Source organism: Notamacropus eugenii, chromosome 1 (genome assembly GCF_028372415.1).
Source record: "Notamacropus eugenii isolate mMacEug1 chromosome 1, mMacEug1.pri_v2, whole genome shotgun sequence".
NCBI classification, from domain to species: Eukaryota; Metazoa; Chordata; class Mammalia; order Diprotodontia; family Macropodidae; genus Notamacropus; species Notamacropus eugenii.
In genome coordinates, this window is record NC_092872.1 from 716,058,164 (window position 1) to 716,082,018 (window position 23,855).

The 23,855-nt window shown below is 48.9% G+C and overlaps 1 protein-coding gene across 1 annotated transcript in view; it reads right to left on the reverse strand.

The window, feature by feature from the left end:
* Window positions 1-23,855, reverse strand: part of MMP15 (matrix metallopeptidase 15) — a 37,050-nt gene that overhangs the window by 7,195 nt on the left and 6,000 nt on the right. The window contains exons 2-9 of the mRNA XM_072636675.1: window positions 10,412-10,560; window positions 9,477-9,599; window positions 8,147-8,454; window positions 7,051-7,212; window positions 6,077-6,330; window positions 4,817-4,955; window positions 1,572-1,722; window positions 194-309 (exon numbers count right to left, since the gene is read on the reverse strand). Of these exons, the coding sequence (XP_072492776.1) occupies window positions 194-309; window positions 1,572-1,722; window positions 4,817-4,955; window positions 6,077-6,330; window positions 7,051-7,212; window positions 8,147-8,454; window positions 9,477-9,599; window positions 10,412-10,560 (1,402 nt within the window). The remainder of the gene's footprint in view (window positions 1-193; window positions 310-1,571; window positions 1,723-4,816; window positions 4,956-6,076; window positions 6,331-7,050; window positions 7,213-8,146; window positions 8,455-9,476; window positions 9,600-10,411; window positions 10,561-23,855) is intronic.

Consider the following 23,855-nt stretch of genomic DNA (forward strand, 5'->3'; position numbering starts at 1 on the left):
CCTAACTTCAAATACATCCCTCCATTCATGAGTCTACATTGGTTACATTGCCAAAATCTCAGTCCCCCTGGGGCGCTGGTGGGCCTACATGTGCCAGACACTATGTGAAGTGCTTTTTACACGTTATCTCACTTGTTTCTCACATGGTGATGAGGAAGGAATGAAGGTGGACAGGGGTCCGGGTTTCTCATACCTGCATCATTACTTAGGAAGGCCCCCTTGGGTGATGATGGAACTCCCTTCCAGACACTGATGGGCTTGGGGTAGCCAGGGTCTCCTCGATGAGTATCCTCATTAAAGCGCCAGTACCTGTAGTCAACAGTGCCAAGAAGATGGGTTCCCAGAGCCCTACTTAGCTGCTCCCATCAACCCTTTCTTAATGCCAAGGTTGTATGCCAGTATGCCTAACCTTGTAACCCTCCATCACCAAGCCAATTGCTCAAGGTTATAGCCTGGACCAGAACTTGGGCCTCCTATCAGTAAGCTTAATCCATTTCTGAGATATCAGCCCTCTGGACAGAGGGGTGAATTTCCAAGACAGACAAGGTTCCCTATGACAGGGATAGAGTTAGGGAGAGTGCAGAGCTTGCTCTCTGTAGACTGGGCATTATTTCAGTTCCTTCTTAGGCCAGGCAATACAAAGCTGTGTGTTCCTCTCCTTTCCAGAGTCTCGGGGAGAGAGGCCAGATACTTGGGTTGCTCTTCAAAACCACCAGGGCTGGGTTTGGTCTGTGGTCTGTTCAGTTGTTTGCAACCCAGAATTAGAGAGGCCAAGTTTGTGGGCTGGAGTCTTCTGGGGGCCACTTAAGACTGACCCCACACAGACTGCACTTCTAACCCCAACCCGACGCCTTTCAAATGCAGAAGCTGCTGGATGAGCAAACCACTCCCCACGGCCAGAAACAAGACCCCAAGGCCAAGCCCTTGTGATGGTGGAGCACCACTGGACAGCCAATGCTTAGGGTGGGGAGACCCCCATGCTCTGGCCCTTCCTAGTGCTCTCATCCTTCTACCCTCCTCTCCCACATTTACTCTCTCTTTTTGTGTCCAGGCTCCTACCCTGTCCAGCCTGCAATGTGACAGATGAGTTGGTGCATGTGGTCAGGGCAGAGAAACTTATGGTTATGGTCAGATTTGGTCATAAAGTGCCGTCAGCTATCCCTACAGCCTCTGGAAGGGATACTACCTATCAATCCTTAGGGAACAACTTAGCATGTGTGTATCTCCAGCTCTTGTAATAGAAGAAGAGCCCCAGTCTGCATCCACTTTTCTAGCAGATACCTCAAGATAAGTGAACACTTAAGGAATTCTGTTTAAGCTGAGCTACCTCTCCCCCCCAACTCCCACCTCCACTAGGGGCCTTAAGGAATCATCTGGGTTATAGAGAGGCAAAGGCCAGATCTGAGAAGATTAAAGCCCAGCCTTCAAAGTCTCAGCAAGGGGAAGAGGCAGATGTTGGAGAGGTCAGAGGCTTGATCCCCTCTTCCCCTGGCTCTGTCCTCTGGCTGGTGACTGGAGTCTCCTCCCCTCTGAATACAGACCCATCTCTGGGTGGTCGCTTAGTAGCTCACCTGTCCTCCTGGAAGAAAAAGGTGTGTCCTGTGGGCTCCCACCAGATGGCTGTGTCAATATGGTCATAGGGTATGCCCAGTCCGTAGTTCGTTAGAGGCTGGGGGTAACCAGACTCTAGGTTGGCCTCACGGAAGAGCCAGTACTGATCCCCTGCAAGTAGAGGCACACAAGATCAGGAGGGAGTGGCACTTTGTGGGGGTGGCTGAAGATGGGAGAAGACAGAGATCCAAATTATTTAGAACTTACACTCAAGTCTGAGCTTGCAGAAGACTGTACCCCTCTCACCTCCCATCAATTGGAGCCTCTCTCTCAAAGGAAAAGAAGGAGGTGGAGATGCCCACAGTTTCTGCCTTTGGTGTTTATGTGCTGCGCTAAAAGTCACCCTAAGGCCCCAGAAGTATCACCTCCATGTGGCAAACGTTTACTGAGCAGCTACTGCACGCATGCATACATGCACACACACAGTATTCTGTACCAACTGCAAAAGATTCTGCAGAAATACAAAATACATTCCCTGCCCTCAGTCCAAGCCAATCCAATATAACAAGCATTTATTAAACATGTACTGGGCACAAGGCACTAGGTAGGAGACAAAAAAACAAAATGGAAAACTGGCCTTTCCCTCAAGAAGCTTTACTTACATGCTCCAGGAGGCACATGACATGTAAATGGTGATGGTTATTCAAGGTCATTTGAAGAGGAAGAGAATGTTAACAATTCGGGGGATCAGGAAAGACTTCCCACAGAAGGTAGCCCACAAGGGGAGCTTTGAGAGAAGTCAGGGAGGCCACGAGACTGGGATGAGAAAGGGAGTGAGTTCTAGGCATGTGCAAAAGCATGAAGTCTGGAGATGGGAAGCTGACTTTTTTCCATGTTGGCAAAGGAGCTGGTTTGACTTGAACACAGAGTGTGTTTAGCAGGGTAATGTGAAATAAGCTTGGGAAGGCCAGCGGAGAGCCCAATGGAGAAGTCTATATCTTAACCTTGAGGCAATAAGGAGATGTTAAAGATTCTGGAGTGACACAGGCAGGATGGCTCTATAGAAATAATGTTGGCAGGCATGTGGAGGATGGGCCACAGAGAAGAGAAATTGCTAAGTGCAAATAGATGGCTGCCAGTTGAGGCAAAAGGGGACAAGGTCCTGATATGGGATGGTGGACCCTTGAATAGAAAGAATGATGAAGGAGTATGAGAACAATGTGGTCCATGGGGATGGGTACTGGTTGTTTAGTGTGGGAACCCGGGTTCAAATGCCATCTCTGAGACATACTACCTACGGGACCTTAGCCAAGTCACTCTGGGCCTCAGTTTCCTCATCTGTAAAATGAGGGGGCTGGATGACAGGGTTTCTAAGAGTCGTTCCAGCTCTAGATCAATGTCCTTTTATTCTTTCTGAGGAGAATAGGATATACTTGTCAACTGATGGGATATGAGGGGAGAGAGAAAAGTCAAGGATGGCTCAGGTCTTTCCTAAATTTACAGTCTAGGTGAGGAGATATATTGATGGAAGGGGGTGGGGTAGAGCCTTCACGTGCATGTGAAGTGGCTAGTAGGGGCAGAAAAGTGATAGGGGCAGCTAGGATGAAGGAGGGATCTTGTCTCTTTTCTCTACAGACTCTCTCTCTCACTTGGTGATCTCTTAAGTATCCATGGGTTCAATGTTCATCTTTATGATCAGTTTATCCAGCCCTGGCCTCTCTCTCGAGCTCTATTCCCATATTATCAATGATCTCTTGGCCATTTCAAACTGGATATGCTGTAAGAACCTCAAACTCCACAACAGACCCAAAAGAGTCAGTCCCGTTACCCATCAAGGATGCCACCATCCTCCCAGGTCAGCAAACACAACATCATCTCAATTTCTCTCTCTTGCCCACCCTACATATCCAATCCCCCACCTAGCTGAGTCTCGTTATTATCCCTCTCCATCATCTCTGGCATATCACCCTTTCTTGATACTCCAATCACCACCATATTGTCACCAATCATCTGGACTACTGCGATAGCCTTCTAACTGGTTTCCCTGCTTTCCTCCTCTGCCCTCTCCAATCCATCTTCCTCACAGTTGCCAAAATGAATTTCCTACAGCTTAGTTCTGCCCGTGTTACAGCCCTACTTGATAACTTCCAGTAACTTATGACTTCTAGGAGCCAAGAGACATCTCTCCACAACTTGCACCTATTCCAGCTTTCCAGTCTTTTAACACATGAATTCCTTCTACCATCTCATGACATTGACCTACTCACATTCCTCACACACAGCATTCTATCTCCCTTTGCACTGGATGTCCCCATACTTGGAATGCTCCCTCCTTGGGGGGAGAATCTTGGTTTCCTTTAAGACAGCTTAAGTATTACTCCTTCTGGGAGACTTTTTGGACAATCCCCTACCCTTCAGCTATTAATGCTTTCCCCAGTGAGACTCCCTTCAGTCTACTATGTATGCATGTTGGATGTACTGATTTGTGTAAAGGCTCTCTTTCATTAGAATATAAGCATCTTGAGGGTGGGATCTTCATTTTTTTTTTATCCCTCATGTTTCACACCACATTTGGCCCAATGTAAAGTGCTTAATAGATGGTTATTGATTGACTGACTGCTCACAGGGGCAATCAGGGAAATAATGGAAGGTTGGAGGGGACGGAAGAGACCCAGGGTCTTCAGTTAAGGGGGCTCTGCCTGGCCCTGGCCTCTCTCAGAGTCTCAAGACTCTGAACCATACAGTATACTCTCCACTTTCAATGAGAAAGGGGATGGCCTTGAATTCTGCTCTCCTCAGGCAGAAGGGCCACACTATATTCCATCTACTCTGGCAGGCTACAGAGGCTGGAATTCCTTCTGGTTATCTCATGACCAGTTCCTACAGGGATGGAGCAGGGCAGAAGAGAAACCTGAACCACACCCCAGAGACTCCCCCCTTTCTCCTGCCCTGGTCCCACTCTGTGCTGCGGGTCAGAAACCTCAGCTGGCTTTCCCTTCCTCCCCTCCCTCCAAGCCTGGCTCCCCTCTCTCTTTGTCTCTCTTTACATTTACAGATGGAGATGACCTCATCTAGCCCATAATGGGGAAAACATGAGTAGGGACTCTCAGGAGCCAAGCTGATACTCAGCCGGCAGCCAAATCAGGCCCCCTCCCCTCCTCTTCCTGCCCAAGGACAGACACAGAGACCTTATACTGGTGAAGAGGCCCCTTCCCTAGCTACCAACCTGTACCCCTCCTCCCTAGCCTGGGGCCATCTGGCTCACCTTTGAAGAAGACAAAACGCCCATCCTGACGTTCATAGGCAGCGCTGATGTCACTGGGTAGCCCCCGCCAGAAGTGCCCAATGGGCATGGGGTAGTTGTCCAACACCCGGTTGTGCCGGACCCTCCAGAACCAGCGGCCCTAGTAGGGAGAGTGAACTGTGAACAATGCAACCCAGCCCCTAGATCTCCAGGGGGTTGGGAACTCTGTACTGGGTGGGGGACGGGGAAGAGGGGAAAGTATACACACTATACATGTGAAAATGGCAGGAATATCTCTATGGGTCATCAGACCTGGCCCTGCCTTAGTGTCCTCTTGGGCTGGTTTCCCAGAGGAGACCGAGAATATGGGGGTATGAGACAAGAAAAAGACTTTGGGGCACATTAGGACAGTCTGAACCTACAGGGTGTATGAATCACATGGAAGGAGAAATAAGAGAATTTTTGTCTGGAGGGGAGAAAGTGATAGGAAAGAGAACAAGGGGAAAGCGAGAAGGAAGAAAGGGAGAGGGTAGGGCAGAGGTCAGGCATGAGGAGATGGAGTCCTGAAGAGAATGATGAAAATCTGGAGTAAAGAAAAAACTAGGGAAAGGAGATTTGTCAGGTGTCTAAATAATGAATGAAAATCATTTATTAAGCACTTTCTGTATGCAAATAGTTTTCCTAAGGTCTAAATCTAACCTTGATTTTTTTTAACCTTCAGAGACTGAAGGCACATATACTTGCTCTCCTGGTTCCATCTAAAAACTGAGAGGGGTGGACTAAAGGTCCACATCTATTCCATGGTCCTGTAACTGACCCTATAGTCTACATAGTCAGGGAATTAACTTAGGTTGCTTGGCACCTGGTGATAAATACTGCGCAGGAAAACAGAGACACAGTTTATACTTCAAGATCACTCATAGTCTACTGAGGAGGCAGAACATACTCATACTCAGGAAAAATGACTAAACTTTCTAATAGAAATAAATAGTGATTTCTGAGGTCGTGACCAATCCTAAGACTCTATGCTATCGCAATCTCCCTCCATGTCTATACATCTCTCCTTTCCCTATCTGCTGGCTTTCCAAGACTAAAGTCTTTTCCCTTGCTAAGTGGCTGGTCCTGCACTCAGAGGGATTTTTTTGCCTGGGTCCCACTAACAAAGGGCTTCTTTCAGAAATTCCTGTATCAATGTGACACCCCTGATCTATTTGAGAGTGTACAGCACCCAGATGCCTAGGCAGGGCCAAGGAAAAGGACCAAGAGAAGGGAACGCTTCACCTTGAACACGAACATCTCCCCTCGCAACATGGCCACAGTGTCAAAGTCCCCGTCACAGATGTTGGGGCCATATTGGTCTGGTCTCTCTGTGGCTCGTGGCTGGTTAGGAGGCCCTGGTTTAGGGGGTCGGTCTGGCTTCCCCCCTGGAGGCGGGGGTGGTGGTGGTCTGGGTGGTCGGTGATCAGGCCGGCCTGGGCGTCGGGGTGGCACTGTAGGAAGGGGCCGGGTGGGGTGAGGCTGGCCATCTGGGGTACCTAAGAAATGTGGGGAGGAATCAAGGCTGTGAAAGCTGTGAAAGAATTACCACCCTCAAGCTCAAATGAGGGAGTGCCAGCCATTACAGGCAGGTAAAATAGAGACAGGAGGGTGAGCTGGGAAGAGCACAGAATTTGGACTTGGAAACCTAGTTCTATATTTACCAGTCATTTGAACTTGGTATATCATTTAATCTCCATGAATCTATTTACTCACGAGAAAAACAAGGGGACTAGATCACTGAGGTATGGTCTCTATGAGCCTTGATATGAGTATGAATGAGAAGCATTGGTGACAGATAGCCCGCCCCTCTATACATAGAAGATTTTTAATCCTTGGTGTACTGACTTTCCCCAGAGCAGAAACCCCAATACGATTTCTTCTCTCTGGGCCTCGGTTTTCTCATCAGTAAATTGAGGGTGTTGGATTAGATGATCTGTAAGGTCACTTACAACTCTATGTCCTATAATGACTCAGGGAATTAACTTGGGTTGCTTGGTACCTGATGACAAACACTGGGGGAGAGGTAAAGGAAGACAGATAATTTCCTACTTTAGGGCAGCTCATAATCTCATGGGGAAGCAGAACATGCCCAGACTCAAGAAAAACAAATTAATTTTGTATCAGAAACAGAGAAATATAAATCAATGGCTCAGGAAGGAAGGGCCACCCTGACAACTCTCTAGAGAAGCCCACCCCTTTGTGTAAGGCGAGCTCACCATAGAGCTGCTGGATGCCTCGGAGGTCATCTTCAGGCAGCTGGAAATTGTCTGTGTCCATCCATTGGTAGAAGGGTGCCATGATGGCGGTGGGGTTGTTGGAGTGTTCCAGACCCAGGGCATGGCCCAGCTCATGCACAGCCACCAGGAAGAGGTTGTTTCCTGGTAAAAAGAGGGAGATCATCCTCTTTTCCAGATCCTTGCTTGTAATCAACAGGACTTAAGAGAATGTACCAGGGTCTCTGGCCTTTCTCTTAGATTCAAGGAGCTAAGCTAGAAGAAAGAAGGACGTTGCGGGAGAAGAATTCCAAAGACTTGAGTTTGTGGCCAACCCCTTCAAGCCATTCCCTTTCTTTGAGACTCAGCTTCCTCACGTGTCAGAAGACCTTCTTAGCTCACACAGTGGTTGTAAGGTTAAGTGCCTTCTGAACCTTAAAGTCTTATGTGTGGGAGCTATTACTGTTCTCTACTAAAGGTCTTCTTTGGAAGTGAGCCTGGGGTCTCTCCAGGCTAAGCCAGTGAGGTACAGGCTCTGTCAAGTACCACCCAGCTGGAAGAGAAAGGGAGATTGATGCACAGATGAGTGATGAACCCTCTTCATCATTCTGGGATCAGCCTCGCCACGTCTGGGGAAGCTCAGTATCAAGTTGGTCCCAAAGTATGGAATCTGAGGGTGACAAACTCTAAAGCGCTATCTATCAGTTCACACAGAGTCTACAGCTGGGCATCGATGGAGGGAACACCACCCTGAAGAAATGACAGATTGATGCCATACTGTTGTTATTCTACTTGGAACCTTGGGGAAGCTATTTTCCTAATCAGGGCCTCAGTTTCCCCTCTGTCAAAAGGGAAGATGGATCCTTGTCTTTGGGAGGAGGGTTGGAGGATAAAATGCGATTTGTCAGAATGAACATGAGAAGAAATTAAGGTGGTCATTAGACTGGGTTCTTTTGGAGATGACCTTTGCTTTTTAGTATCTGCTGCTTCAAGGTGGCTCCAGACCCAGGACATAGATGCCTCCCCACTATGAGATGGTGGGTGAGATGGAGCCCACCCTAGCCCCCACCCTCTCCTTCCCTCTGCCAGTTGGTCTCACCATGTAGGTCAGTGTTGGAGAAGGTCCAGGGCTCATCAGCATCAAAATGGGTATCTCCACCCATGCCTGGGCCAGGGAAGTAAGCATGGGCCAGAAAGCCTCCCACCCCGTCAAAGGGGGAGCTGTCGCCATGGAAACCAGAGGCAAAGAGCACCATGATGTCGGCCTCCTTCTGCCGCCGTTGCCGGATATCCTCATAGGGGATCTCCTGGAAAACCAGAGGTGTGGCCTGCTCCCACACTCGGAAGGCCAGCCGGACCGCCTCCAGGGATTTGTACCAACCCAGCTTCTCTGTGTAGTTCTGGATGCTGGGGATGATGGAAATGGTGGGGAGGAGGCACCCGCCATATTGGGATCCTCCTTCCCACAGCTCCCTGGGCAATCATTCCTGCTAAGGGAAATGTTCCCTTCTCCCTATCAGAGGGGAGAGCCAGGCTGGCTGGGGGGGATGGAAAACCCTCTGCCAGTCCCATGCCATACTTCCTTCAGGCAGCGGGGTAGACTCACTCTCCTTCATCTTGGGCTGTGGTTCTTTTGAGGAGGGCACCATAAGGTACTAGTCTTCCAGGACTAGGGGGAGTGCTAAATCAAAGGAACTGGGCCTGGAGGGGTTTGAAAGATCATTTAGTCCAATTCTCTCATTTTAAAGATGAGAAAACTAAGGGAAAAGAGGTTTAATGAACTGCCCACAGAGCAGAGCTGGGATCTGAACCCAGGTCCTTTGGCCAATCTACCACAGCTGTAATTGGCCTCAGGCACTTGACTCCTGAACCTACCACCATGCTACCCTGGGGAGAGAGCAGATAGATGAGTCAGGGTCTGGCCCGGCTATTCCCACATCCAATCCTCTATTTTCAGGGTTGCCTCTTCATCCCCTAGACCTTAAGGGCATTGGAAGATGCTTCCAATCAGGCCCACCCCTCCTTTCAATCCATGCCTATCCTAGAATTCCAAGGTCTTGCTCAAGTTTGGCTTGGAGTATCTTGAGAAGAGGGAACAGCTGGGAAGGTGATGATGAGGCTTTGGGCTCACTTGGGAGGGCCTAGACAGGCCTGAGGCTGCCCCAGCCTGGGAGAATACACAGAGGTGGGTCTCCCACAGAGATGCTGAGGATCCTTCCCACCAGTGTGGGATAGAGAGCTGGGGCCAGGCGGAACTCTCATGGTGTGGCTGGGTGGGAACAGCCAGGGGGAGTGTGGGAAAGGAAATCCCCCAGACAAGAGACACTAGGGGCAGGACTCAGGCCCCCAGGGGCCACAGGGGACAAGGAGGAGAAACCTGAGCAAGGCCATCTCCCCTCACAAGCCACAGGATGGGGCCAGCAAACTACCTGAAGGTCAGGTGATGGCTGTTCCATTTCCTTCCGGTGAGAGCGTAACGTTTCCTCCGCATGTTGGCTTTCACACGTACCCCAAACTGGTCTGGCACCCCACAGCGAGGCCGCTTCATCCACCTGCAGAGAACACAGCACACTGGTAGGGTCTCTGGGAAGGGAGCCCAGGCTCCCATAGGAATTCTGCCCCCCCACCTTGCCCACACCCCTGACCCCTCCCTCTATTGCAGCCAGATTGCTTTTCTTATTACCCTCCACCCCCACCCCCACCACACACGTTAGGTCTTCTCTGCCCTTCCCCACCAATTCTGTGCCTCTGCTTCCCAGGCTCCCCAGAAAACCTAGGACATCTGGCTTCTGGCTTTCCAAGATGCAGCCCCCTCTAGCTTCACCTCCTCTTTATTTGGTAAAGAACCATCAGAACCATTCCTCACCCATCCCATCCCCTCAATGATTATTTTCTGAGTGTTTTGTTGATCATGAGGTTCCCCACACCCGCCCAGTTTGACTTCCCCAGACAAAGCTGGCTGAGGGCAGAGCTTGAATCCTTTCTTTACTCTTTCCCTCAACTACTTAATATTGGATTTGCCAGCAGCTCATTCAGACTTGTTCAATGCCTGCCTGATAAAGGCTAATGGGATATGGTGGAGATATGCCAGGTAGCAACACCTGGGGGTCTCAGAGGGGACAGGCCTCAAGAACCCTAGGGCAGCACTGGCCACTGCTGGGTTTCTTATGGGTTTACCAGGAATGCTGCTAATCATAGTAAAGGGAGAAGGGCAGAAGAAAGTGGACGGGGTCGGGTGGAAGGCTGTCAGATCTGAGGAGTAAAGAGCTAGTTCTCCCTATCTCTGTATGGGACTTCACCATCCCGAGGAGAGGGAAAGGCAGAAAAGAGAGAGGCGATGGGTCCTTGGCAGAGACAGACTCACGCTTTGGTCTCCTCATCCAGCACGCCCGTGACAGTGATTCCGTAAAAACGCTGCATCTCGGAGATGGCAGATGCCAGGATCTGAGCTGACCTCATGGTGGACATCTGGCGGCTGGGCTGTGGGAGGTAGCCGTAGAAACGCAGCCAGTTCTGTGGGGAAAGCCAAGGTGCCAGGGTCGATCAGATTGCAGAAGGGCAAGAGCCCCTAATCTCAATCTTTTACTTCTCTACAAGTCTTGGTGTGTAAAGAACAGGAGTAAAGAGGAGGAGACAGGACAAGGGGGAATGATGGGCAGCAGTCATGTTTCCTAGGATTCCAAGGGACTCCGGGTGGGTAGGCACACTCCCATGTTGGGGTCCCTGATACAAAGCCATCCGCCTTCTCCTGGGCTTTGTCCTCCCATTTATAAGATGAAATGGTCTTTGGTCCCTTCCAATGCTGACATTCTGTGATCCACTGAACAGATAGAGACAGAACAGGTACAAGGAACAGAAGACAAGCCTGGGGCTTTGGTAACTGGCACAGCACTCAGGAGCCATAGAAGGGGAGGGGGCAAACCGCACTGTCCCCAATACACATGCATGCCCATACACAGAGAAGCCAAACTGATCTCCTGAAGCACCATCTCCGCTCAAGAAGTTTGCGCAACTCCCTCCTGCCTCCAGAATAAAATACTATTGTCTCTCACAGTCTGAGCCCGTGCCCTATTTCCTGGACAATTGGCCCACTTGGTACAAAATGTCCAGTCTCCCGTTCCCCTATTTTTAAGTGGGCAACTGTCCCTTCGTGCCTAAAACATTCTCCTTCTTCTTGGCACCCGCCCCCAGGGCCCCAGCTGAGAGTGCCCACCACTGCAAAATTAATTTGTATGTGTATTGTGTTTTATTATCTATATTTACAGGTGGTGCTGCCGCCACTGAGCGCTAGTGGTAAAAGCTAAGCTCGGCTGGGTCTGAGACAGCGTGGATGTCATCTTTGTAACCCCAGAGGATAGCGAAGTAACCAGCACATAGTAGGTCCTTAATAAATGCTTGTTAAACAGAGTGGACAAGATCAGGGAATGGCTAACAGTCCACTTTGGTTAAAATGTGGAGTGTAGGAAGGAAGGAAAGGAAGCATTTATTATGCTACTACTGTATGCTGGGCACTGGGCTGTTTTATAAATATTATCTCACTTGATTTTTTCAACACCCAAGGGAGTTGAGTACTATTATTTCCCCCCATTTTACAGTTAAGGAAATTAAAACAGACAAAAATTAAGTGACTTGCCCAAAGTCACACAGCTAGAAAGTGTCTGAGGCTGGATTTGAACTCAAGGCTTCCTAAATCCAGACCTGGTGTTCTGCACCATCTCTCTTCTCCTACCTGAATGGGAGGAATAAGAAATATAGGCTGGACATTGGAACAAGACTGAAGGCATTATAAATATGGCAGGATGAGGTTCTTTTCTGGGGGGAGGGGAGAAGGGGTTTGCCAAGGCAGAATGATCCCTATTTTATAGATGGAGAAACTAATGATTCCAGGTAGGGATAAGCATCCATATCACAGAAACACCATTGATCTTGTCTGACTTTTTTTATTTTTAAACAAAATCCTCAGCTAGTGGTTATATAGCCTCAGCCTGGATACCTCCAGTTATGGGAACCTCACTACCTCCCAAGGCAGTCCATCCACCTGTTCTTGCAGAATCTTCTCGATCTGTGTCTCAGCAGCCCTGGGGCCTGGAAATGGCTGAGAGTTTTTGGGGAAGAAGGTTTTCTAGATCTTACAATCAGGTCATATTAAACTGAAGGCTCAAAGAATCAGGACCTCCAGGTGAACAGGGCCAGCAGGTTCAAAGACCTAAACATGGCGCCCACACAGCATCCTGGTCCAACTGCAATTAGAAGTCTGCAGAGCAGGGGTCGCCGCCAAGTTCTCCTCTTGGTTGTGAGATTCAGCCCTGCCAGGGACGGCACATCCGGCTCCCCAAACACTTTCCTCAGCATTACCCGCTGGCTGGATCAAAGCGTCTGAAGGAGGCGAGGTTGAGCTTGCCAACACTGGGGCCCTGGCTGGCAGCCAGGCCACCAGCATGGAAGGGACATCCATCACAAGGCAGCTCTGCTGAGCTGGGCCTGGGCCAGGGATGGATGACGGCCGGGGTAGCTGCTAATGGGGAACTGGGTCTGGGAGAGCGTTAATGGAGGGATATGTGGAAGCTGGACCCAGAGCAACGCAGCCAAGCCAGGGAACAAGACACACTGATGTGACCTGCAGCCATTGGCGATGGGGACAGGGGCCTGTCTAGTGATTTAAGGTTTGCAAAACATCTCACATAGATTATCTCATTCAAGTGGATCTTCCCAACAATCCTGGCAGGAAGGTGCTATTTTACAGATGAGGAAACTGAGGCAGTCATGGAGGCGAAGCAACTTAGCCAGGGTCATAACAGTTAGTAGTGTCTGGGGCAGGATTCGGACTTAGGTCCTACTCCTACTCCAAGTCCAGCGCTCCATATACTGTACTGCTTAGTAGCTGAGGCTTAATGACAAGGTTAAGGGAAGAAGCTAAACTCTGGCTGGACAGAGACCCTTCAGAGCAGCTGCAGCAGCAGCCTAAAGGCCAAGCACCCTGCAGTTACAGTAAGGAAGGGACTGGCTGGTATCCCTGGGCCCTCTAATCAGGCCTGGGGAATACCTGGGCTTCCAGACCACCATGAACCCTACGGGACTCTGGTTCTCCCCTTAGAACTACAGAAAAAAAATAAATAAGGAAATGAAAGCAGCTCACCTTTATAAAGCAATGGAAAGTTTTCTGAAAATCTCCTAAAATATTTCATTTGAGCCTTAGAACAACCCTGTGAAGGAGCAAAGTACCTGTCTGATCCCCACCACAAGCCGGGGAGGCAGGTCCTAGGAACAGTCCCATTTTACAGATGAGGAAACTGAGGCTTAGACTTTAGCAGGGCTGCAAAATAGTGTCTGAGGCAGGAACTATTGGCATTGTGTCCACCTTACAGATAAAGAAACCGAGGCTCAGGGAGGATAACTACCACTACCCCCCCCCCCCCCCCCAATATCAGAGGTGAGATTTGAACCTAAGCCTTCTGGGCTCCAGCCACTACCATGGAGAGCCTGCATTTGTAACCCAAGCCCAAGAAAAATCCCAGGAAGCTATTTACAACAGGAGGCATCAGGAGGAATTCCAGAAGAACCCCAGAGGGGCAAAGTCTCCTTAGGAATCTCAGGGAGAGATTCAGGAAGAGATCTGCCCCCTCCCCACAGTCAGAGACAAGACCAGACCTGAGGGGGAGGGGGTGTTGTTGACAGGCCCCGAGCAGCTCCCCAGGACATCCATTTGCATGAGGCAAAAATCATCAGCCTCCTAATTTCCTCACCTGGAGGGCTTGATTGGAAATGTTTGCCAAATGAGGGAGGGAGGGGGCGTTGATTAAGCCAATTAAGGCCAGTTCCTTCCCAGTTCGGGAGAAAGAAGACTAGAGACTTTTAGAGGACGAGTTATCTAGGAGTGGAAAACACTTTGACTTGCAGTCCAAGACCCTGGGTTTGAATCTCTTTCTGCCACTGGCATCTGAAGGGGAGGTTACTTCCCCAGGAAGGGTCTCGGATTGCTCATGTATTAAAGCAAGGGAGTGGGAGGGAAATAAGCATTTATTAAGGCCCTACCATGTGCCAGGCATTGTGTTAAGAGCTTTACAAAAATAATCTCACTGGATCCTCATGACAACCCTGGGAGGCAGGTGCTATGGTCCTCATTTGAGGAAGCTGAGGCAGACAGAAGGTAAGTGACCTGCCCAGGGTCACACAGCTAGTGTCTGAGGTCCCATTTGAACTCATGTCTTCTTGCCTCCAGGCCCATCATTCACTACTTCCATTCAGACCAGACCACACACCAGTTGCAAGGGACTGGGGTAAAGGCCCCTCAGAGGGGACAGAAAAATGTCCAGGCTCCATCAGAGAGAAGAACTCAGCCCAGAAGAGTGTTGGGGAAGGGCAGGCCTGGAATATCTCAGCTCTGAGGACTGATAATGGATCTGCCAGTAAGGGAGGGGAGTCTGCAAAATGAAGCCAGAGGGTGGCTTTGCTTTGGATTCCCCTCCAACAGCACTGGTCCCATTCTGTCCTCCGCAATGGACTCCAATTTACCCGTAAACCTCTTCTTTGTACATACAGGCGTACCTCAGAGATAGGGCGGTTTTGGTTCCAGACCACCATAATAAAGTGAATATTGCAATAAAGAGTCACAAATTCTTTTGGTTTCCCAGTGCATATAAAAATCATGTTTACACTGAGCTGTAAGGCTATTAAGTGTGTGATATGTATTATTGTCTAAAATGTGTGTATTGTGTCTAAAAAAAAACAACTGTGCCTTAATTTAAAAATGCTTTATTGCTTAAAAAAAAAGCTAAGCAGCATGAGCCTTTGTGAGGCATAATCTTTTAGCCGGTGACAGATCTTGCCTTGGTGCTGATGGCTACTGACTGATCAGGGTGCGGGTTGCTGAGGGTTGGGGTATCTGTGGCAATTTTTTCAAGAAAAGCAACAATGAAGTTTGCCACATCCTATCCCTTGAACCCTCAGAGGCCATTGTAGAGTTATTAATTGGCCTAATTTCAATACTGTTGCTTGTTGGGGAATAGGAAAACCGGGAAAAGGGAGAGAGATGAGGAAGGGCTGGGTTGGTCGGTGGAAAGTCGGAATACACCCAAGATTTATCGATTAAATTCATAAACTGTATGAGCAGTTTCTGGTGCCCCAAACAATTATAATCGTAACGTCAAAGATGCCTCATTGCTGGTTGCCATAAGAGAATAACTAGAAAACAGTCTGAAATAGTGGGAGGATTATCAATATGGGACAGAGAAACATGAGGTTGGAAAAATGGCCCCTACAGATCTGGTCGAGGCAGAGTGGAATCAAACCTTCAGCTTGTAAAACAAACCACAAAAAAAGCTGCAGCCAGAATGCAACGCAATGAGGTATGACTGCAGCTGTTCAGAGTGCCAGACAGTGAAGGGGAGACCTTGGCATAATCCAGGGGGTTTGGGATCTGGGGTACGCCCTACCCCTCTCCCCAGGGCCTGGACTGTGTTCCCCCTGGGGCTAGGAGTGTGTGCACCCTGCTCCCCCAGCATAAGGAGGTGCTCTGGGTGCCAGTGAAGAGACTACTCCGCTGTTGGAAGGAGTCAGGCAGACATTCAAGGTGTTTCAGGGGTTGGTGTCAGGGAGAACAGGAGAGACCCTGGAAGACCCCCCCACCTGTCTCAGGCAAACCAGATACTGGGGTGGGGCTGGGAGGGGAGAGGCAGCAGCTTGGGTTATAGTCCAGATGTGCTTAATTTTACTTTGCTGATGTCATGTAAAATGCTCCCTTGGGCATTCTGATGAAGCCTATGGACCCCACCTCAGAAAAAGGTTTTTAAGTGCATAAAATAAAATACATAGAACTTCAAAGGAAACTAATTCTATTGAAACACAGTTGTCAAAGTATTTTTTGAAAAATCAAGCCCGTGGACCCCGCATTAATAAGACTGATGCTTCAGTCCCTTGGGTCTGGACACGGCCCACCAGGAACCATTCTGGGGTTGGCACATAGTGGGGCAAGTTTCAGAAAGTTCAGAACTGGGCCCTTCTAGTCTAACAGGCAGGTCCAAGGTTATAGATCTGACTTGGTGACAGAACTGGGGGCCAGACTGCAGGGCTTTCCAGTTTCAGGGCATCCTGTCTCCTAGCTAGGAATTGATGGGGTTAATGGTCTCAGAAAGGCAAAGGGGAGGAACAGGGTCTGAGAGGAGGTCAAATGATAAAACATCCCCTCTTGAGCTAGAGGAAATGGGGTTGTCTCCCCCTCCCCAGCAATTAGCCCCAGAGGAGACCATAGCATTAAGGTGGCAGGGGAGGATGGGGAAATAAGGAAGGGTCGGATTGAGGTCAGAGACAACGAGAAGAAAGCTGATCAATTTGGCTGGGTTCTGACTTTCCCCTATCAAACCTGCACTCAGGGCCGGATGCCAGGTGCTTATAAATCAGCCGCAGACACCAGCTTATAGCATGGCGCCTCAGGAAGAGTTTCTTCCTCCTTCCTCTGAGTGCCTTTTCTGGAGTATCCATAATGAAGTTTCCTGAGATCATGCAAATGGGCTTCAATGGTAATCAAGAAGAGGAGGAGGGAGAGGAGGGCTTGGGGCACGGGTAAATCATGGCTTCCAAGATCAGCATGACTGGCAGTCTCTGCTTAAAATAGACTCATCTCATTGATAGAGCCTGGCTGCTTGCTGATGTTGAAGGATCTGCCTACCACATGAGCAGGAGGGAGGAAAGGACTTAGTCCTTCCTCCACCAAACCATCCCCCCATTCCCCAGGAAAGCAGTTAGCAGAACCAAGATGGCGACTCCCAACTGACTGAGGCTGTGAGGGCTATGGGCCCCACTCCTAGTGGAAGTCAGGGGGAGAATTCTCCTTTCAGAGAGGGTTGGAGGAACCACACAGGGCCACCTAATGCCTGCTCTACCCACTGTAGAAGTTTCTTTCCCTCCTCCTGAATTAATATGGCAGGGTCTGGATTGCTGGGGTTTCATTGGGCAAACCCTTGAACATGATTGTTTCCTTCTTTGTATTTGTACATCCAATGCTGAACTCAAGACCTGGCGCACAGTAGGGGCTTAATAAGTGCTTGCAGTTTCACTTGCTCTATCAACTTGAGGCGGATGTTCCATTCAACAAGTATGCGCTGGGCACTTATGGACTTGGGGCATGGATGACTGGAAAGAGGACTGGACTGGGAAGCAGGAGGATTTGGTTTAAGACCCAGCTGGAATCATTTGCTGTTCACTGGGCACTTCCTTCAACTGAGCCTCACTTTCCCCACTTGGAAGATGGAGATGTTCTGAAGTAGTCTGACTTCCTCCTCTCATAGATGAGATGAAGGAAGGCCCCTGCGGGCAGGCACTGGTTTTGCCTTTTATTCTAGCACACTGCCTGGCACATAAGTGTCTCATAAATGCTTAATATCTGATCAGCTGAAGGGATCAGCCCAAAGTCACACAGGTATGAAGGGAGCAGAAACAGGATTTGAATCCAGGTCCTTTGATCCCACCTGCCCCACCTAACAGGGCGGTTGTAAAGGAGCCCTTGCAGCACTTCGGCAATGTGAATGTAATTCTTTCAAGTGCTATGGGCAAGGCCAGAGCCCCACTCTCCTCTGGAGAAGTTTCTAACCCAACGAGAGAGATGGAAAAAGCTAACCTAATCTATGAACCATTCAGTCCTATGAGGTAACTAATTAAGGGCTAAATGAACCTGAAAAGGAGCTGAAGGTGGGGCTGGGAGGACAGGGAAACCTCGATAATACAGGGCTTGAGCTGAACCTGAAAGCTCCAAGGAAGAAGGTCCTGAGAATGAGCGAGGCCAGGTCCCACCCCGATTGCTGGCATACCTCCCTCCTCTGAAAGACCTTCCCTGGCCTCTAGAACCGCACCAATGTCCCTGAGGGCGGGGAGCACCCCAAGCCTACCCAGCCTCCCAAAGAAGGGTAAGGGTGGGATCTTGGGAACTTTGTGGAGTGGCTCAGTATCATAGAAACCGACTCAGGCTGCCAGCCTGGGAGGTGGTCTGATATCCCTGCCTAGGGCTGTGTCTCAGGGGGTGGGGAGGAGGTAGAGGAAGGCTGCCTGCTGTGAGGATGGAGACGATCTCCGAGGTACTTTGGGAGGGAATGTCTGGGAAGACAGACACCCCAATCAATAATCCACATCCAGGAGGATGCCTTCCCTCCTTTCCCAGAGCTGGCTGAGCCCAGAGATGCTCCCAGAGCCCCACTTCTCAGCGAGAGCCCTACATCTCAGCCAGATCCTGAGGTTTTCATTGTTCCTTGGAGACAATGAGAGCTCCAGGCAAACCCTCTCAGCCCAGCCTCCAGACCTTCCCCGGGAGCTTTATCTAGGCCTGCCTGATAAGGGCATTCTCAGCCTGGGTCTGCTGCAGTTCAGCTGATCTAGCCTGACATACTAGGGACTGAGCTGGGGGTGGGCCTGGCTGGGAATTGCCCAGTTAGACACAAAGGGGTCCTTATCTGTATTTCTGTCCCTTTCCTGAGTCACCAAGACCCTTTCTGGGGGCAGGAATGGGGCGGAGACTACTCCAAATTCCCAGCCCAGGTGGTCTCATCTTCCCAGCAGAGGTCCCAGGGAACAAGTTAACTGGCCCAGGGGACCGGAGGAACAAAGGATGTCACAGCCCAGCTCTGAAAAGGAGGAGGAAGAAAAAGAATGAGGGGGGCCAGAAGGGAAGGAGCTTGAGTTTGGGGAGAGGAGCCTAAGGCTCTCCCCTCTAATGTTTCTATCGACTGTCTACCCCTCAAGGCAAGGCCCAGCAGGCCAATCAGCAACCAGAGCCTGGAATGGGAGGGGAAGGCTTTCCAGCACTTAAGAGTGTCCAAGTGTCCAAAACCAAAGAGGGCCTGTGTCCTCGGGTCTGGGTAGGGCTGAGCTGGCATGTCGGTTTGCCCACAGTTTCTGCACTGGAGATCATGAGGGCTGTCCTGACTGCCACAGTTTACCCATGTTCACAGCCAACTCTTCTGAAACATACCGAAGCTGGCCCCACCCAGGGGAAGCTGCTGATTTGAAAGCCACTTCTGGTCTGAGAAGTGATTCCAGGTATTGACAGATGAATCAGTCTTGGGGTCACAGGACAGAGAACCAGAAAGGACCCTGGAGATGATCTAATCTGGTCCCCCTCCATTTTACTGAGGGCCACAGTAAAAAAGATGAAACGTCCAAAAAAGGATCTAAGAGAGGCAGGGCTGAAGCCACAATTCAAAACAAAATCCTGCTCTCAGGTGTATCAATGGCCTTGAACTATGTATGGTTCAAATATGAACTGAACCCAGTTCTCTCCATGCATTTGGTCACCACTTCCACGGTTCTCTGAACACTGCCTAAACCTCCAGCAGTGTTCTTGGCAGCCACATCACACTGTTGACTCATTCTGAGTCTGTGACGTCCAATCCTGCCCTATTAGAGAACATTCGTCCCTCTATCCCGTCTACCATTCTGGCTTCCGCCCAGCTCTTGCTCCCCCTCCACTTGGCTCTTAGCTCTTCCTACCTCTGGGATATCTTTTATGGTCATTTGACTCATCAATTAAACTAAAGCTTTTAAGTGCCTATTATGGGCAAGGCTCTGCTTGGGATTGGGTATGAAAAGATAAAAATGAAGCAGTCCCTACTTCTAAGGATTTTATATCCTACTGGAGGTGCCACCTGAACTGAGCGAACAGATAGCTCAGTCAAGGATTTGCGGAATCAGGGAGGAAGGGAGTATGCATTTTGGGCAAGCAGGAGGCTTGGGTGAATGTAGAGAGGTAAGAGGTGGAAAGCTGCGGTTGAGGAACAGGAAAGGGAGTCATACGAAATAAGGATAGAGAGATAGGTGGGAGCTAGTTTGGGGAAAGGCTTACTTTAGCCAAACAGGTAATGGGGTATTAGCTAGTGAGTACCATCTTGCATAGTACTCCAGAACTTCCTGAGTTCAAATATAGCCTCAAATACTGACTGGGCAAGCCATGGAACCCTGTTTGCCTCAGTTTTCTCATCTGTAAAATGAGCTGTAGAAGAAAACGATGACCCACTCCAGAGTCTCTGCCAAGAAAACCTCACAAAGAGTGGGATATAAGTGAAATGACTGAAAAGGGATGAGAGTGGGAGAAATATTGGGGGCTTGAGGAACAAAGAGGTTTAGAACTGCCAAGAGGATCCAGTCAAGGAGTAGAACTGCAGAAAGCCATGAACCTGAGCTGAAGATGCATCAGAAATTTATGTTGTCTGACTTCAACTGGGCTCTCACTGCAGCAAAGCATTTTTTTTATTGTTCCCTAATTCATTCTTTATCTTTCACACCTTCCCCTATTCCCTCCAATCTTCCTAATGAGCACTTATACTCAGTTTACCAAAAAAATTTAGACCATTCTCTGTGAGCTCCTCTTTTCATTTCCAAACCCCTCAACATCATCCCCTGCTCTCTGTAAGATAATATTTGTAAAGCACTTAGCATGGTACCTAGCACATGGTAGGTGCTTAATAAACCTGTTTCCTTCCTCCCTCCCTCTCTTCCCTTCTTGCTTTGAGGATCATGTATCAACTCTTTCGTTTCGTTTCTAAAACTCTTCACAACCTGGTCCCAACTAATCTTTCCAGCTACACTATTATCATTTCCCTTCCCAGGGCCTGGGAGAATCAAACTGACTTTCTCCATTCCTCACGCTGGCCCCATCCATTGCCCATTTCCTACCATCTCCCCAGGCCGGAATGGGCTTCTCTCCTTACTTTTCCCTCATAGAATCCCTCATTTACTTCAAGATGCACCTTAGGTATCACCTTCTTGATCCCCTTGACTGCTAATGCCCTCCTTCTCAAACTATCTTGTATTTATTCTATGTACTCACATACACATGTGGGTTCACATACACACAGAGGTGTTTGTGTATATTACATACATACACATGCATATATCTGTGTATACATACATATACACACATATAATACATACACACAGCATATGTATGTACATATAAATATAAAATATGCATATATAAAGTACATAAATGTGTATGAATATCAATAATGTGTATGTAAATCTCAGATGGAATGTAAGTTCTGTGAAAAAAAAGGATGCATTCACTCTTTGCATTTGCATCCCTGGCACCTAGTCCAGTGTTTGGCACACAGTAGGTACTTAAAATGCCTGCTGACTGAATAAGAGTTCTCCCAAGCCAATCACACGTCACAGTGTGAGCAAGCTGGAGGGGGCGTATGCCGAAAGAACTAGCAGCTACCTCTCAGATGCTGGAACTCATTATCTATCTTCCAACTATACTGTGCCTTTCCTAATGTTCTACTGAGGGCACCATGTCCTTCCCAGGCATTCACATTTCAGGACCTTGGTTCTTGACTCTCCAATCGTTGGCCAAGTTTTGTCCATTCTCCCTCTATACCAGCCCTTACGTGCCCCTTCTCTCCACTCATAAAGAAGACACCACTCTGGATCACCTCTTGCCTGACCTAGTTTAATAGCCTCCTAATTGGTTCGTTTTTAGCTTCTTCCTCCTTCAATTCAATTCAAACGCCATATATTTCTCAGAAGACCTTGGTCTGACCCAGAAGCTGTCATTCTTTTGCTCTGAAACCTTCCATGGTTTCCCACTGTCCCTACTCTCCTTGGCCTGGCATTTACTCTGGCTCCTACCTACCCTCCCAATCTCCTTGTGTTGGACTCCGCTTTTAGACCAGGTGTTCCTTGTTCCCACTCTGACACCTATCTGCTGAATGAGACTGTCTCCTGCACTTGATATCCTTCTAAACAAGGGCAAGTAAGGTCACCGATGGCCTGATTCCTTTCTTTATTTCTGATGGACCTACTGGTATATTCTTAGCCCAGCTTTAGACTGAACAGTATCTGAAGCAGAGGTATGAGTCCCAGGATAGCTATCTGTTAGAGAATTTTTAAGTATCTCTACCTTGGGGTACAGGGAAAAGATGAAATCCCCATGGGTAGTATGCATAGGTATTCTAAATAAGCTTGGGGGGCTGAATCTTGGTCTTCTGCAGAGTAGTCCCACTTTTTAATGGATGGTAATAAGCATCACATTTCTACTATGTTCCAGATACCATTTGAAGCACTGGGGCGACAAATAAAAAGTGATCCAGCTCCTGCTCTTGAGAGGACAGACAGGTTTACAGATATTGGATTATTTTTTTCTTGGTCATTGTTGCCCAGGGGCCATTCTCAGGTAACTTGGGGGGCTATGTCCTCGACTGTCCTAAATCTAAATAGAAAGGCAGACAGATCAATTGCTAGGTCTCAGTCAGAGTCCAATTCTGCCCTAGTATGGACTACTTCCCTTGCCTGGAGCAGGATGATGATGCTTAATGGCTCCTAAAAGTGGAGACCTTATGCCAGACCGATGAATGACCATCTGTTAGTAGTTTGTACTTGAGCGTTCTTTGTGCCAGCAGCCACTGATCGAGGGGCCCCAATGGACAGCACGTGACTTAGCTCAGCTGTGTGCAAGAGGCAGATGGACAATGGACAGTGAGATACTCGAAGAATAAGATCACAGGATTTACAGTGAGAAGGGTCCAGAGAGATCATCTGAGCCAGTCTCCTCATTTTACAGAGGAAGATGGGGAGTTTTAGGGGCTTGCCTAAAGCAACACAGGAAGTATCAGAGCCTTGGTTTAAACCCAGACTGTTTGACTCCAAATCCAGTGGGTCCCCTTACCCCTACTATTCCATATAGTTGTGCGGTGGCTGGGAAAGAATAACCAGGGCTCCACATGGGTGATAAACATTTATGAAGTGCCAGGCACCATGGTATGGGTTCCTTTAGGTACAGGAATTTCAGTGTCAGAACAGCAGCTCCCATCCTCCCTCATGTCCCACTGGTGTTCAGGAATGAGTCCTGCGCCACTCAAGCTTCCAAATCAGCAGCACTGTTTACATACAGACTTCGGAGGGAAAAATTCAGGTGTTGACTTTCTTCTCTAAAGCTCACCTCCCTCCTTAGAGTACCCTCTTGGCAGGGTAGCCAGGGAGATCTCTTGCCAATGGCCCTGATTTGACCTTGATAGGGAGGCGAATGAGAAGCAAGATGAACCATGACTAGCTTCTAAGGAGGCGGTTCGGGCCCAGATTGGCTGACCTTTATTAGATGAGATAAGATCAAGTATCCATAACGGGGCCCATCCCATTGGGTCAACTGTGGCTTGCTATGGCTTTCAGGGGACCATTCCTCACCTTTTTCAGGTCATTTTTGTCCTATGCCTTTTAAGAAGTCAGGTGTGTGCTTGCAAGTATGGGTTACAACGTGCAGCCAAAAACAGAAGTAAAGCAAACAGATCCTGTCTGTTGCTTAGTGGTGTTATCCAGTTTCAAAGGTTGCTTACTCTCCCAAGACTCCCTTGGGGCAAGTCATATAAAGGTGGGTGAGTGTGTTCATGTTTCTGATATGTTGGCTCTCCACTCAAAGACACATGGAAGGGCAACCCAAGCCAGTGACACCTGGCTGAGGGTGTTGGTCTGAAGCTGACTTTGGGATGGGGTGGGGGAGAGCCAAAAGGAATGATCCTCTCTCTCCCTCTGGGGGCAGAAGGAAATGTTTGGTTTGGCAAGAAACAAAACGAAACAAACACACAAAAAAACACAATCCATGAGAGGTTTAAGTCCCTCTAGGATGCCTTAGCCAAAAAGCAAAGTGAGCTTCCTGGACCAAAGCCCTGGACAAGGAGGGCCAGAATCGACAGACTAGCTGTCCTTTCCCTAGGCCTTAGTGGGAGCTCAACATCTTACCCTTCGGCTAGCTCCACTATTGCTGGTGGATGCCCAGATGTGGGTGCAGTAACAACGGGTAGGCTGCTGTAGTGTGTTCTTATTAGCTCATATAC